The 15199-nt window shown below is 44.9% G+C and overlaps 1 protein-coding gene across 1 annotated transcript in view; it reads left to right on the top strand.

The window, feature by feature from the left end:
* RNF11 (ring finger protein 11) overlaps positions 1-15199 on the top strand; it is a 37384-nt gene that overhangs the window by 10847 nt on the left and 11338 nt on the right. Inside the window, exon 2 of the mRNA XM_078867519.1 lies at positions 11258-11433. Within this exon, the coding sequence (XP_078723645.1) occupies positions 11258-11433 (176 nt within the window). The remainder of the gene's footprint in view (positions 1-11257; positions 11434-15199) is intronic.

Here is a 15199-nt window from a genome sequence, read left to right as displayed (position 1 = left end):
GGGTTGAGGGTGAGTGGTGAGCGCGTGTATGTGTACCTATGGACGGGGGGCGCATGTGTGGGGCGAGCGGTAGTGTAGTGGTTAGTGCGCTGCGCTATGAACTCGGCGACCCGAGTTCGATTCCCACTTACTACCACCACCTGTGACGATCATTTGAACCGGTCCTGGGCCTCCCCTACGTCGACTCAGCCTCAAACGAGTAACCGTGGTGTGAACATCGCCACTGGGGAGACAAAGACGGCCGGGCGTCGAGAATCCAAGTCCCGGGCGAAGCCGGGTAGTAAAGCTAGTTTATTTTAATAATTGCTTTAGGAGCTGGAGCAATGAAATCAGATGGTGACAGCTCAAGGAGGTCTTCAACCAGCAGTGGATAGATAATGGCTGATGGTGATGCCATCGTGCCATTATTTGTCCGTTTCTGTTTTACCTGGTGTGAAGATGGCTTTTTTGACATATGTTCGTCAGCAAGATTGAGATAGTTAATCTATATAAGGCAGAAAGAGGTATGATTGGACAGGTGCGTTTGGTATCCACTTTTTACGCAGTAACTTTGAGGTGAGGTTGGTGGATCATGCAAAGATTTAACCGAGAAATGTGTAAGACATCTGACTGGAGGGCATAGAGTTATTTTATTTAAAGGGGGGTACAGCAAGTAGGTCCCTGAGCTGTGTGGGTGGAATTTGAGAGTCCTCCAGAAGTGTCTTCTCTTGGCACTCTGGTTTCCTCCCAACACGTACATTTGAATACAATTACCCTTTTTACTTTCAAAGGCACATGTAGAATTATTGTAATTTAATATATAGTTTTACTTTCAACTCAAAAGTCTTTGCAGTGACTCCCGCCTCAAAAGAGCAGTGCGCTTACATTCATCTCTGCAAGCAGCTTTGAGCCAGTGATAGGATTGATTCCCACATTCCCTTGCCGAGGGCCAGCTGACGAGACGACCATTGTTTAGTTCTTGCGTAGTTGTACTCGTTCCATTGAACCCTGGAGGAGTGACTTGAGTGAAGCAAACTTGGTTTTAAAATTCGTACATTAACCACGGCGTCATAGTTCACGTAATATTTTAGTTTTGGATGGATTTAACTTCAAACATACTATGTGGAAGCTCAAGAACACTGTTTACTTACGATATACGTGAAACAGCTTTATCTGCCAATCTTATAAAGGCGCTGACAGCAGTACATTTGCTGAGGCTTGTAGAAGAAATAGGAAGGCACGTTTTTTCGTATCATTGGCTTGCAACTTCGTTCCAGGAAGCCAGGATATCGCTTTTCTGGTCCCCGTTCCGTGTATCCATTGTGAATTTGACGTCGTTTTCGTGCGTTTTAATAACGCATCTCGTCTGTCTGTCTCGTGCAGTTGAACACAAAGCTGCCCGATGCAATGTTGAGAACGTATGCTGGAATACTTCCATAGCTCACCTTTCCAGATTGGGTAAAATTATTTTATTACATTCAGAGGCCAACAATACTTTACGACCTTCATCATCAACATAAATTTTCTTTAAAAAATGTTTATCCAGTATATAACATGCATTCTTTCTCTTATATGTTAAATAAAATGTTGGAAGTGTGTCTTATAATCCAGTAGTTGTATTTGTGTGTGTGAACAGATTTGTTACAACCTTTTTGGCACCAAGCATAAGATTTGAGTGTATCTTACTTTCCGCAGCATCTTATCCTTAGAACAAGGGAAGGGATATTGTTGTAAAGTATGGTCAAGTAACCCCCATTACCCGTATGGCAAAGTGGATAGACAGTGACTGTTGATGTTGAACTATCCCAAAATAGAGAGAGCCCTTATCTATGGGACCTTTTAGCCAGTATCAATAAAAACGGGTGTTCAAGATGTTCAAACACCGAATAGACACATTAGAAGGAATTAAGTTCGCATTCAAACACTTAAAAGGCTGTCTCTGGTGTAGGCCAATCAGTTTAAGTACAATACTTATCAAAGCATATTTGTTTGCATATTTTACCACGAGTATATGTGGTTAATGCAGACTGGATGCCTTGTAATAGGTGTCAATTTGGTGTTTAAACATCTTAACACTTGTCAGTATTGCCAGAAAGAGTACAAGCCTTTTCTCATTTTATAGAATACTTGCGGGAAGTACCCGGCATTGCCTGGGGGAAAAATATATTTAAAAACTTCTCTTAAAAATATGACATGAACATATACAAATACTAAGCTATTGCGAAAGCCCGGCGTGCCTTTTGTCTATTTGAACCTTATGGCGGGACCCCGGGGTCCCAAATAAACGGAAGTCAAAATTGTAATTAATTTATTTTTGGCAACTCCGTCCCACCGCGCACATAAATACTGCGACCCACCTGGCACGGATCATTCTGTTGTCAAGCCGTCCAAGCGCAGCGAGGACGAATGCCGTAGCCATAAACAAAACTTTGAAACTTTGATTAGCGCATCGTGTAGAGCTCGTCGAGAGGAATAGATTGCCGCATCGTTCGCCTTCAACAGACATAAAATGACATCACAATGCAGTTTATGCGAGAGCCGGGGGCTTAATTTGTCCATCAACAAAATTATAAGAGGCTTGCAGAAGTCCAAAAAGTTATAGAAAGTGGGGGGTAAATAGTTGATCTAAAAGGTTTACGAAAATTGTTGACCCCCCCCCCCTCAAAAAATGTTTTTACCCCAGCATAGGCATATTTACCTAAACACCCTACATACAATAGAGAGTAGTATCTCGTGACTCTGTGGTAGTATCTGACTCTACAGAAGTATCTGGCTCTACAGAAGTATCTGGCTCTACTGTAGTATCAACTGACTCTGTAGTTGTATCTACTGACTGCACAGTAGTATCTACTGACTGTACAGTAGTATCTACTGACTATAGTAGTCACTACTGACCGTAGTAGTACCTACTGACCATAGTAGTACCTACTGACCCTAAAGTAGTATCTACCAACTCTATAGTAGTAACTACTGACTCTACAGCAGTATATACTGACTATAGTGGAATCTACTGACTGTAGTATTATCTACTGGCTATAGTAGTACCTTCTGAATCTATAGTAGTATCTATTGACTCTATAGTAGTACCTACTGACTATAGTAGTAACTACTCACTCTATAGTATTCTTTGGGTCTTTCGGTAAAGTCACGTAGATAGGTTCAAAGAAAATAACAAAAAACTACGACATTTCGATCGCACCTACTGATGTGTTGCGATCGACTCGTCGTAGTTTTTTGTTATTTTCTTTGAACCTATTTACGTGACTTTACCGAAAGACCCAAAGAATATGAATTACTGCAGTCACGAAAGCTTTAATGCAAGATTTAACTCTATAGTAGTATCTACTGACTCTATAGTAGTATCTGCTGATTGTAGCAGTATCTACTGACTCTATAGTAGTATCTGCTGATTGTAGCAGTATCTACTGACTCTATAGTCGTATCTATCGACTCTGCAGCAGTAAATACTAACTATAGTGGTATCTACTGACTGTAGAATTATCTACGGACTATATTAGTATCTACCGACCCTACGATAGTATCTACCGACTCTTTAGTAGTCGCTACTGACGATAGTAGTATCCACTGACTATAGTAGTAACTACTTACTCTACAGTAGTATATACTGACTCTAAAGTAGTATCTACTGACTGTAGCAGTATTTGTTTAACACGTAGGCTTTCGTGACCAATATCATCCATAAGAGGTTTTTGGGTTAGATCGTGTAAATATATATAAATGTGTCCTTAAAACCCGCCACCACCCGACACGGCCAACTAGTAAGGGTTGTCACGTAAACAACATGCCAATTCGTCACTAGTACAGCACACCCTTACTAGTTGGCTGTGTTGGGTGGTGGCGGGTTTTAACGACACATTTATATATTTACGCGATCTAGCCCAAAAACCTCTATTATGTAGTAGTATTTACTGACTGTAGTAGTATCTATTGACAGTAGTAGTATCTACTAACTATACAGTAGTATCTCCTGACTCTATAGTAGTATGTACTGACTGTAATAGTATATACTGACTGTATAGTAGTATCTACTGACTTTATAGTAGTATCTGCCGACTCTATATCTTTTTCCCTATAAATGTCATTGTTTGTCTGTCAGTGTGGCCGAAACTTGTGAAGGATTTGGCTCGCAAACCGTGGGGTTTACATTTTTAAAAAGTAGCTAGGTACCACGCTGTAAGCCCCGTGCTGAGCCAGCGCTATACCGATTTCGCGTCTGTCACCTTTAAAGTAGTTTAATTAGCGATTTAGTGCTGTTTTCGGTTATTTATTTATTACATAGCGCTGCTCGACCCTACCAACTCACACGCGTTCGGTGGGGGAGAGGAGGGAATTCTCTTTCGTGTGGACACTTCGCAAGCTAACACAGATTTACAGCTCCCTTCAAACATTTATTACCATGACTGTTTTCTCATTACAAATTGCCTTTTATACCTTTTATAGGTAAGAGGTGGCACCTTGGCAGGCTTGGGCTGGGCTGCGATACCGCCCCACCGCCCGCTTTACAGTAGCAGTAACTACAAACTCTACAGTAGTATCTACCCACTCTATAGTCGTATATACCGACTCTATAATAATATATATCGACTCTATAATAGTGTCGTGGGTTCTAATCAGGCGCACACCAAGACTGGGAGGCAACACGTTTTATTCTCTAACGCAACCAACACTATTCAACGTTCCAAGGTTAATTATGTACATTCCGAGCGATTATATACATACAGGTTAACTACGTATGGTGGTGGCCACCGTTCCTAACCACCTAACCACTTGAACGGATTCCCTATATGGTTGAACCAAAACAGCCGACACGTCGTCGTGTCGTTGCGTACGAAGACTGAAGAGCGAAGATCGGAGAAGACGACTTTTTCCCGGGTTGAACAGCCCCCTTATCGATCCTTCGCGAAGAGTGTGGGTCCACATCACGTGGCCCGCTCACCCCCTTCTGGGGGCCTCCGTGCCCCCTCATCCGGTCACTTGCTCTCGCGGGTTCACCCAGACTGTCATGTGCTGACTCAACCTCCGTGACATCCGGAATCTGCCCTCAAGTGAGCCCTTGTGTATAGTACACCCACTGTCGCCATAGAACGGCCCATTTATGTCATTACAATAGTACTAACTTCACAGAGTGTAGTGGTGAAGCCTAGTCCCGTGCAGAGCCCCCGGCCTCACCTAGATTGCCCAGCCAGCCGAGGTGGTACCTTGGCAAGCTGGGGCTGGGCTGCTACACCGCCCCCCCAACCGCCCACTCTACAATAGCAGTAACTACAAACTTTAAAGTAGTATCTACCGACCCTATCGTAGTAAGTGCACACATTGGGGTGGGGGGGGGAGAAGAGGACATCACACTTTGAAGAATTTACCCCAGCTTTGTGTGTATTTTTTGTACATTTTTAATGCGAATGAGAATTCCCCCCTACCCCCAACGATCGCGTGTGTGCGTTGCTAGGGGCAACCACGACTCAGCTTTCTTGCGCATGCGCAGATGTGTGCTTTGGCGCACGCTCAGCATAGTAATATAATAATTAATAGTAATAAATTGTTAATTTATCTGCTTAAAAGTTGATGGATGTGAAATACGAATAGCGCTGGCTCACCACAGGGCTTATCGCGTGGTATCTGGGTACTTGTTTTAAACGTTAACCCCACAGTTTGCGAGTTAAATCCTTCGCAAGTTACGTACATAGACAGATGGACAGACAAAAAATACTTATATAGGTAAGATTATTTAATTTGTCTACTCAAAATGCTTCAGTTTAGATTTCCATGCACCCATAACTTGGCTTAAAACCTGGTTTCCAAGTTTGAAGACACGTAAAAAAACGCTTATCGAATTTTCAAAACATCAGCTTGGCTTCACGCTGTGTTGCTTTACAATGACACAGCGTTCGCCTGAGTCATGTGGAGTTACAGAAAGTCTGCAACCTTGGCCAAAGGCAAAAGTGCTGGCAATGTCATCGAAGCATGGCTTTCAAAGTGTATTCTGCCGACCGGCGATCGGCAGTAAGAATCTCGATATACGTAGGAAACTATTGATTCTGCAGACGGTGGCCGGTGTTGCGCATTTGATGCGACCTGGGCGTTAAAAACCTGCATACTCGTGCTTGGTGTAACGTAGTAACCCGGTTGTCACGAGGGCACGGTGTATTGTTCTTTTATATTAATAGTTGTGCTGAATGTTCAGCATGCGAATATGCTATTGTAGTGACATCAGGGATGTCACTGTATGGTGCCGGCCCAGAAGGGTCATGCCGTTCGATGTTTCTACATCGTGGACAGCACTGTGTGGGTGGCTGTGTGTAATACCGGCCCTAGCGGGGCTTGGCGAGCACTGGGATAGTGCGGGCACCACGCACGGCGTGTGGTGGGGGCTCCCCCGAGGGGGAGGGGGTGAGTGTCAGCCCAGGGGCAGGGTTGCCCCGTGCCATGGCGCTCTGGTTGACCCCGTAGACACGTGATCCCGAATGTCCATACAGGGGGCCCCAGGTGGGGGGACTAGGGGGTGATCACGTGTCCGGAGAGAGCTCTTGAGAAGGATTGAGAGGGAACGAGAATGTTTGGGAAGGCGGGCGGGGCCGAGGGCGTAGCGGCCCCGACCGGAGAGGAATATAAGGCGGGTCCCTGAGAGGAACCGGGGTCGCTGCATTCTACAAGCTGGAAGCTCAACATCTACAAGCGGGAAGCTCAACGTCTCAAGCTGAAGCTCTCCGTCTTACGAGGCAACCACGTGGTTGGACACACGAGTGAGGGATCGACCCTTCGTAGCAGTAACTCGCTGTCGTCTGGCAAAGTGACAGTTGCCCCTTTGTGTTGCGGTGTTACGGTGTTACAAATAAAAGTGTTGCCTCTAAAAGGAACAACATCTGCGACTCAGTAGGACCCGCTACACTTTTGCTGGACATCTGTGAAAAATTGCTTTATAGCCCATGGATTTCTCCAGAATGAATAAAGATTTTGATGTGTCCAGATTTTTTTTCTTAGTCACAAGCATAGTGAGGGCAGGAGGGTGCTGGTGCTGTTTGTGTTTAGACCTTAGTCAATCCACTGCTGGATGAAGGCCTCCCCCTCAGCATATTGGTGATGGGGATTGTTTGACCATACTTCACCATGGTTATTGTTGTGGATTTAAGGGGATCGGGAGGAGCGAGACTGATTCAGATGCTTTATTAGCACTGATGTTAGCCATGGCTGGGAATACAACTCAGGTTGCCAGGTTCAGAGCACAAAGCACGGATTGCTGCGCCAGCCACCACTTGTCCCCTCCTTTAGTTGCTGATAGTGGCCCCTCTTTCAATTGTAATTACAATTTGTATTTATATGGCATCTAAATGCCACTGTAAGATGCTGTATGGAAACAATAGGAATGTTTATTATATATGTAGTGAGTCCAACTAAGTCGCAGACGTTGTCTTGGGAGCAACATTATTACATAAACTCAACACAACATAACATAACCTACATTCGGGTTTTGAACGCCCATTTAACCACACTACGGCAGAACTAGACACCACGAGCTGGGTCCCGGACCGCTTGGCTACAGGCTTCTTCAACCCAACATGGATCTTCACTCACCAACAGTCAAGAACTCCGAGCCACACACGGGCCCCCGTTATATCGACTTGGGCTGGGCTGGCTCCGCCTCTCGCCCCGCCCGCCTTCTCGATCTCTCGAGCCCTTTCCCGAAGGCTCCCGAGAGCTCCTCTATACCACGTGACCACCCAGCAGCCGCTGTCCACCGGTGGCCCCCCTCCAATATCATCCGGTCACGTGGCGGCAGGTCAACCAGCGTATCATGCCCCAACGTAACCCTGGCTGGCTGACGCTCCCTCACCGGGAGCCCGCACCGCACACTGTACATGGTGCCTCTGCGCTAACCAGCACTCACCCAAGCCCCGCTCGGGCTGGTACTACGCCCAGTAACCGGGCTGCACATAATGACAACATGTTATCCGCCGTGGCCCCGCAAGCCCGCACCACACAGTGACATTCACAGTCACTACATATAAATAGAGGCAGTCTGCAATAAGCAGAGGGGAACAAAGGAAGGTCATGAGTCTCAACTGGAACTGGGGCAGACGATCAACAGCATGGATGTCTGGAGAGGAGTAGAGTGAGATGAGAGGGGAGGAGAGTGCATGGAGGAGAGTAAAGGGAGATGAGAGAGGAGAGGTAGGCCAGTGCATAGAGGGGAGTAGAGGTAGATGAGAGAGGATAGCACAAAGTCCTCGCTCTGCATATCAGCGGTATAAGTTCCAGACTGCACAATTAAAATATGGTTCATGTCTGCCACTCTTAGTGTGTATGATAAGCCTCATCATAAAATTCACACGCCGGATTGTCACGCTTCTAATACGTGCAATGGCCTTTGTGTTTATCTCCATTGGTGATCCTGAGCCTGGAGTATAAATCTTACATCTGGGGTGGTGATGGTGGCGGCGGCAGCGGCCCAGTCTATATGCAGCCTCAGTCGCCCTTGGCTTCCAATAAAGTAATTCTCATTATGTTAATCCAGGGATGATTAGCTGTGCTTACCCCCACCTAGGATATTAAATTGCAGTCTTTTGTTGGCTGGATGTCTCTCTCAGCTGCATTACCTGCAATTATAGTCTAAGGAAATTTTTTTTTTAAATAAGATTATTTTGATTATTATTTGAATGCTTTGTTTAGCAAAGCCTATAATTGCTTTTTAATGTTCTTATTTTCTTCATTGCTCTTTGTAATGGTTATTGGAGAAGTGGTTGTGCGGTGGTTAGCGCGCTGAATTATGAACCCCGGCGACCTGCGTTCCATTTCTGGCCACAGCTGACACGAGGTGATGATTTATATCTAAACTGGACCTGTTCACAATCCCTTCATCAACCCGCACTAACCAGCTTGGTGAGGTAGAATGCCTCAACAGCACTGAGAATACTGTCATGTGATCCTGAGTAGATTGATGATCGGCCGTCACACTGATGTGCAGCTCTGGGTTCAGGAGACCCGGAATTATGTTTATGCATTTCACAGGCTTCTGCATGACCTTAGACACAAGACGTGTAACATCTAATTACATAATGGGATCGGTTTGCGTATTTTGGAGCATACACATGCCACTGCATGTACAGGTCTACCATACTGGACCACTGGAATGGTGCAGAGTATTCCCAGATTAAGAATATTTCCAGGGGGGGAGGTTTGCTGGGTGAAGCACCGAAAGTAAACATAAAAGGTGAAAAGCAAAGAGGAAGAAAAGGGTAGAACTACACGACAATATAAATAACTAAAGGATAATGACAAAAGAGTAGGGTGCAAGATTGGATATAATGGAGAAAATGTGAGCTGAGAACCTGTCCTTAGGCAGAATACTCAGAAGAATGTACCAAGTTTTGTGAGCAGAGTTGTTCGTGGTGTTATATTGGCTCCGATGTGTATTGGAAATGTCCAGTTTACTTTAAATGGTGGTGATGTTCACTCACAATCGGAAGGTCGCAAATTGGTTGGGGAAGAACAGCGATCTTCCCGCCGGGGTCGATAAAATACATAACACTTTTAGGAAGATAGCAGGGTTTTTCCTCGCAGCATGCTGACTATCACAATGGGAATGGGGAATTTCCACCACTCGCCCAGATGACCACTTCCGCATTGTTCATTTTAAGCAGCCAGACACTGGTCTAGATTAATAATCTTGATGAGTGAACTGATACAAATCACTGACAATTTGCCCCATTGTTGGTGATGGAAATGTTGACGTCTTTGCACCCAAAAAAATCTCACAGAGGAACATTCATGATCAATTCTCGTGAAAAGGAACATTATTCCTGTTGCGTAAAATATCTGAAATGACAATCCTCTTTCGTTTCCCATCTAACTCGATGTAACGTTCAGGAGGCTTTCGCAAAACATGTTTTATGTCACTCGCCAAAGGCCCTTTTACTATTTCTACTTGCATCAGGTGGGACAACCACAGCAAGGTTGTCCCACCTGATGACGAACGCTTGTGTTGCGCCCGAAACGTCGTGATTTATTTTATTTTATACCTACGTGACTTTACTGAAAGAACCAAGGAGTATGGATCCCTGTGGTCACGAAAACTTCAAATCTAGATTATTTCTATTTGGTTATGTGTATTATGCATCATTTATAATTATGTTTACATAATTTTGGAACCCACTTGGCCACCTATTGCGATGCCTGGGAGATATCACGCCTGTCTGTCTGTAGGAAGACCATTTACAAAACCGCAGAATTCCTAAATAGCATTGTGACTGATCAGCGCAATGAGCGTATGTTTATTGGGATGCATGCGGGTGGATGTAAGCATGCACACCTACTTTATGTAGCCATTTATACGAGATTGTTTTAACTGGCGGCTCGTAGACCACATGTGGCCAGCGAATGCTCTTGGAGTGACCCACAACGCTATGGACCGCCATGTGACATCAACAGTTACAGATTAGGGTAATATGAAAGAGAGATTGACAGCTATAGACAAGAGGTACAGATCAGTGGTTACATGTACAATCGTTACTATTGTACAAGGCCATTGATGTCGTAATATTTTTCCATGTGACACTATGATGTAAACACGTTTATGCGACATACCAATGCCCACCAGCGCACACTAGTTTTATTGCGTGCCTCACTGGAAACAATTTGTTGAAGAACCCACCAAAGATAATGGTGGTGCTATTAATACGTTTTATTAAAAAACATTTCTTTGGAACTGATTTTTATCTTGTTCTTCCCCGCATCTCCGATTAGCATGGTTGGCTACGTATGGTGCGAAAAGTTCAACATAAATATATACATAATGGGTGGTGGTGAGATGTTAACTCCCTTGCCTGGTATACAGGAGGTCGTGGGTTCGATTCCAACCTTGACGCCTGTATATTTGGAGTTTGCATGTTCTCCCCGTGGTAGTGTGGATTTTTCTCCAGGTCCTTTGATTTTTCCCTCCACATTTAGAAACATGCGTTTAGAGTATTTGACTGCTATAAATTTCCACCTAAGCCACGTCATTGACCAATCATTTGTGGCCAGATCGCTTCTGAAAAAGAGCGATATAGCTCAGTGGGCCTTCCCTGGTAAAATAAAAAGTAGTTTAGTTTCATAGTTTAGACCAGTTTGCCAGCTTTTGGATCGGCATAAACAAACCTTTGCATTTGCACATTGCGAGAAATTGGAATGAACACGTGGACCTGATCCACGTCTATGCCTGCCGCCGCCATCCCCACCATCCCCCCCCACTCACTCGGCACTTTTCCCTTGAACTTCGTGGCAGGAGGAGGCGGGAGTGCCCGTTTACCACCTGACGCCCACGCAGACGCGGCTGGCCACGCAGCTCACGGAGGAAGAGCAGATCCGCATCGCGCAGCATCTGGGCCTCATCCAACACCTGCCGCGCGGAGTCTACGAGCCGGCACGCGACCCCGCCACCGCCGAAAAACGCGGCCGCGAGTGAGTGGACGCCCGCTCGCTCGTCCCCCTCACACCACGGCTTCACCGTGCCGCTCCGTCGGACGACGTGCAACATGGGGGGGGTGGCCTCTTTGTTATGCTCCTTCGCTCGATCCCGCACCTCTGATTTACGCGGTTAGCTATGTACGGTGTGAAAGAAGTTCAACATACATACAAGAAATGTCTTTATATTTTCTCACGATTGTCTCCCGATTGTGGCATCAGCCTCTTGTCAAGAGTCAGTCCATGAAAATCTTTCACAGAGCGGAGCAATCCTGTAAATTAGACGATGACCTGCAGATGCATATATTGCAGACTACCTGTGAGATCAACTAAACAGATTTTTTGTTATTTTCACCAGGTAAGGCCCACTGAACTACGTAGCTCTTTTTCAGAAGTGACCTGGCCACAAATGGTAGCTCAACGAAGTGGCTCTTCATGTGGAAATTTATAGCAGTCAAATACTCTTAAACGAATGTGGAATTTAAATGTGGAGGGAAAAACCGGAGGACCCAGAGAAAAATCCACAACAGTGGGGAGAACAAGCAAATTCCAAATATACAGGCATCAGGGTCAGAATAGACCCACGGCCTCCTGTTTTCCAGGCGAGGTAGCTAACATCTCACCACCATTTCACTTCAAGTGACAGCACTTCCGAGCCACTCCGCACATAGAGTAATCCATAAAAATGTTTTTGGGTTAGAACGTGTAAATATATATATGTGTCCTTAAAACCCGCCACTACCCAACTAGTAAGGGTTGTCACGTAAATTGAACATGCCAATTCGTCACTAGTACAGCACACCGGTGTGTTGGAGAGCCAAGCCACAACGTTTATATGGTCGCGAAAGCCTACGTGTTAAACTGATACAGAGTATAATAATAGGGGTTTTCCCCTTTTTTCTGGAAACAAAACTGAAACCTTTTTACAAGGATTCATGTCTGCATTAACCACAATACTTGCAGTCAAATGCAAACAAAAAACTCACTATGATAATATATGCATTGTCCTTGAAACTGATTGGTCCACACCAAGGGACGGCTTTCTTTTGAGCCTCGACCCAATTGGTGCTCGACCAGAGGACGCCAAAAGGCGTACAGCTCAAAGACAATGCACTATCAAAGTAATGAGGGCTCGGAGTGAGCATCTACATCATTAGACCTCCTTTGCCAGTACCAAAATATAATAGGGGTTTTTCCATTTTTTCTGGCAACAAAACTGAAACCTTTTTACAAGGATTCATGTGTGCATTAACCACAATACTTGCAGTCAAATGCAAACAAAATGCAAAGTTTATAACCGTCTTCTTAGTTGAAATTGTGTCTGTCGATATATTATTTTATATATTTAATTTTCAATCTACGTCACTTTACCGAAAGAACCAAAGAATCTAAATTCCTGCAGATACAAAAGGTTTAGGTCAAAATTTACATCTCTAAAACCAAAAATATAGGTCCGAGTGCCATGCGAGGGATATTATACTGTGCCACGCAGTGTTGATAAGCAGCAATTGTCTTTAGAAGTCGTTTTTTTATGTCAGCTTCCATCGTCCGTTTGGCCAATGTGACGCGACATCGCATTGCTCACTCTAAGGTTTCCCAATGACAATTGCCCTTGTGTTATGACATTGATAGAACAGTTGGAATCTAATTGTAAGAAGAAAAGTAAACCAAAGGCGCTTAATATTTTCAGTCAACACCCAATTGTCTCGTGTAATGATAGGGGAGACATGGCCTGGATAACACAAAAACAGAGATAATACAAAACACACGTAAATTAAGATGTAAAAAGATATTCCATGGTGTTTTTTGCGAGCACAGTTAATACATTACCGGAATAATCTGCCCTCAGATACTTACTGTAATTATCAGAGCACTGTATTCAGGACAGCCCCATTGAAGAATAAAGCATTTATTAAAAAATTTTGAGCACACTATCACCACCGTCGTGGATACAAGACCTTGCACAGACACGGCCTGGATGCGTTTTATACACACAAACGTCTCGGGGAATTCCTTGTTGGACAAGTATGTGTTTAAATGTACCCCTTAAAGATAGTCTCGGTACCACTTTTTTTCTCTACGCAAGTGCTCGGGTATTTTTATGCAAGGGTGTTAAGTGCACCCTGCACAGCCGCCACTCCCTGCAGCACATCCCCGGCACCCTTTCACTCTGACACCACCAGCACCTCTCTCTCTCTCTCGCTGGCAAGTCTCCACTCTCTTCGTTCACTCCAGCTGAATCCCGGTTACTTCTCTTCTTCCGCCCCTAGACATCGTCCGTTGCCCTTCCATTTCTCCTCCAAAGCCAGTCGAATTTGTTTCAGTAATACAATGACAAATGACTACGAAAATTACTTCTCCCCATAAGCCTTGCCCCAGCCCAAGTCACTTGAGCATATTCCTGCTCAATTGACTGAGGTGGTACTGATATACATTGTAGGAGATCTTGAGACAATTCAGGAATGTTTTGGTTCTATGGCTAGTGCCACTTGATCCATAGCAAAAGCACTGTTGACATGTTGCAAAGTGGTCCTAATTTTATCGACCCTGGATGGCTGTTGGGCTGTTGGTGGGTGGGGTGTTCTTATCACAGCGAAACCACTTTACAAGAGGAAACCTACGTTTCCGAAAATTACTTCTCCCCAGCAAGGAAACCCAAGTTTCCTAGCTGAATTTTTTCAATGAGTAAAACCTACTTAATTTTTATATACATAAGGACCCACATTGCAATCATGTCTTGTTTTACCACACTTCTCCACGCTGGTCAGCAAAGGTCAGTGAACGGGGGTGGGTGCTAGGAGCAGTTCAAATATCACTTGCCAGCAATGTTAGCTATGGCCAGGATTAAAACTTGGATTGCGGTGTTTCATATCACCATTCCCCCGTGTCCAGTGTATGTTATGAATTGGAGCTCTTTTGCAATCTCCTAATCAATGAGGGCCTCCACACGCTGTGCATGTCTTGGGGGGTTATTCGACCATACTTCACAATGCTGGTCAGTGTGGGTTGGTGAAGGTGGGGAGCATAGATGTGGGAGCGTTAAAGTCCAGAATTTGCTACACTGCACGATGAGTTATGAGCCACAACATTATTAACATGTACCCATTTGCACGTGCGCCATGGCTTGTGCGGGCTGATGCATTGACATTCTCAGCTGCGATGCCCGACTCCTTGGCTGCCATGCATTGGCACAGAGGTGCGATAACATGCCACATAAATGATAAGGACAGCGATGGTAACGATGGTTGCGATAATGGTGATGCTAAAAGGAACCGACTTTCCATCTGGTGCCTGGTACTGTACAGTGCAGCTTAGCCCACAAAGCTGTAAATGCTTCCTTTTTGCATGCATGCGCGAGCACACGCGTACAAATACACACGATCCTGAAAAAACAAAGATCCCCTGTCAGACCGCGGGGCAAATGCTAGCGAGCACCTATTAAGGTCGATGACGGCTCTCACGACAGTGATGTGACCAAGACCTCGCATGCATGAACACCTTTATCTCTCCAGTGCTGATTATTATCTCGCAAAAGCAAATTTCCATTTCATGCTGAGTCATCTTAGCGTCATTCGTCATTTTCAACATTGTGCAAGGACGGGTTGTGACCAGCACCCAACACAGAACCAAGCATTAAACTGATATACAGTTATAAAGGCTTTGCTCGGTCATTCACAGTTGCCCGAGCACATAATGCCAGTTCATAAAACAGGTGGGACGCCCACGTGGGGCATTCACGGGCTTATCTGCCAGCTAGCCCAGC

Source organism: Lampetra fluviatilis, chromosome 24, assembly GCF_964198595.1.
Source record: "Lampetra fluviatilis chromosome 24, kcLamFluv1.1, whole genome shotgun sequence".
Classification (NCBI taxonomy): Eukaryota; Metazoa; Chordata; class Hyperoartia; order Petromyzontiformes; family Petromyzontidae; genus Lampetra; species Lampetra fluviatilis.
The sequence above is the reverse complement of the archived record's forward strand: the minus strand, read 5'-3'. Positions and strand labels throughout refer to the sequence as shown.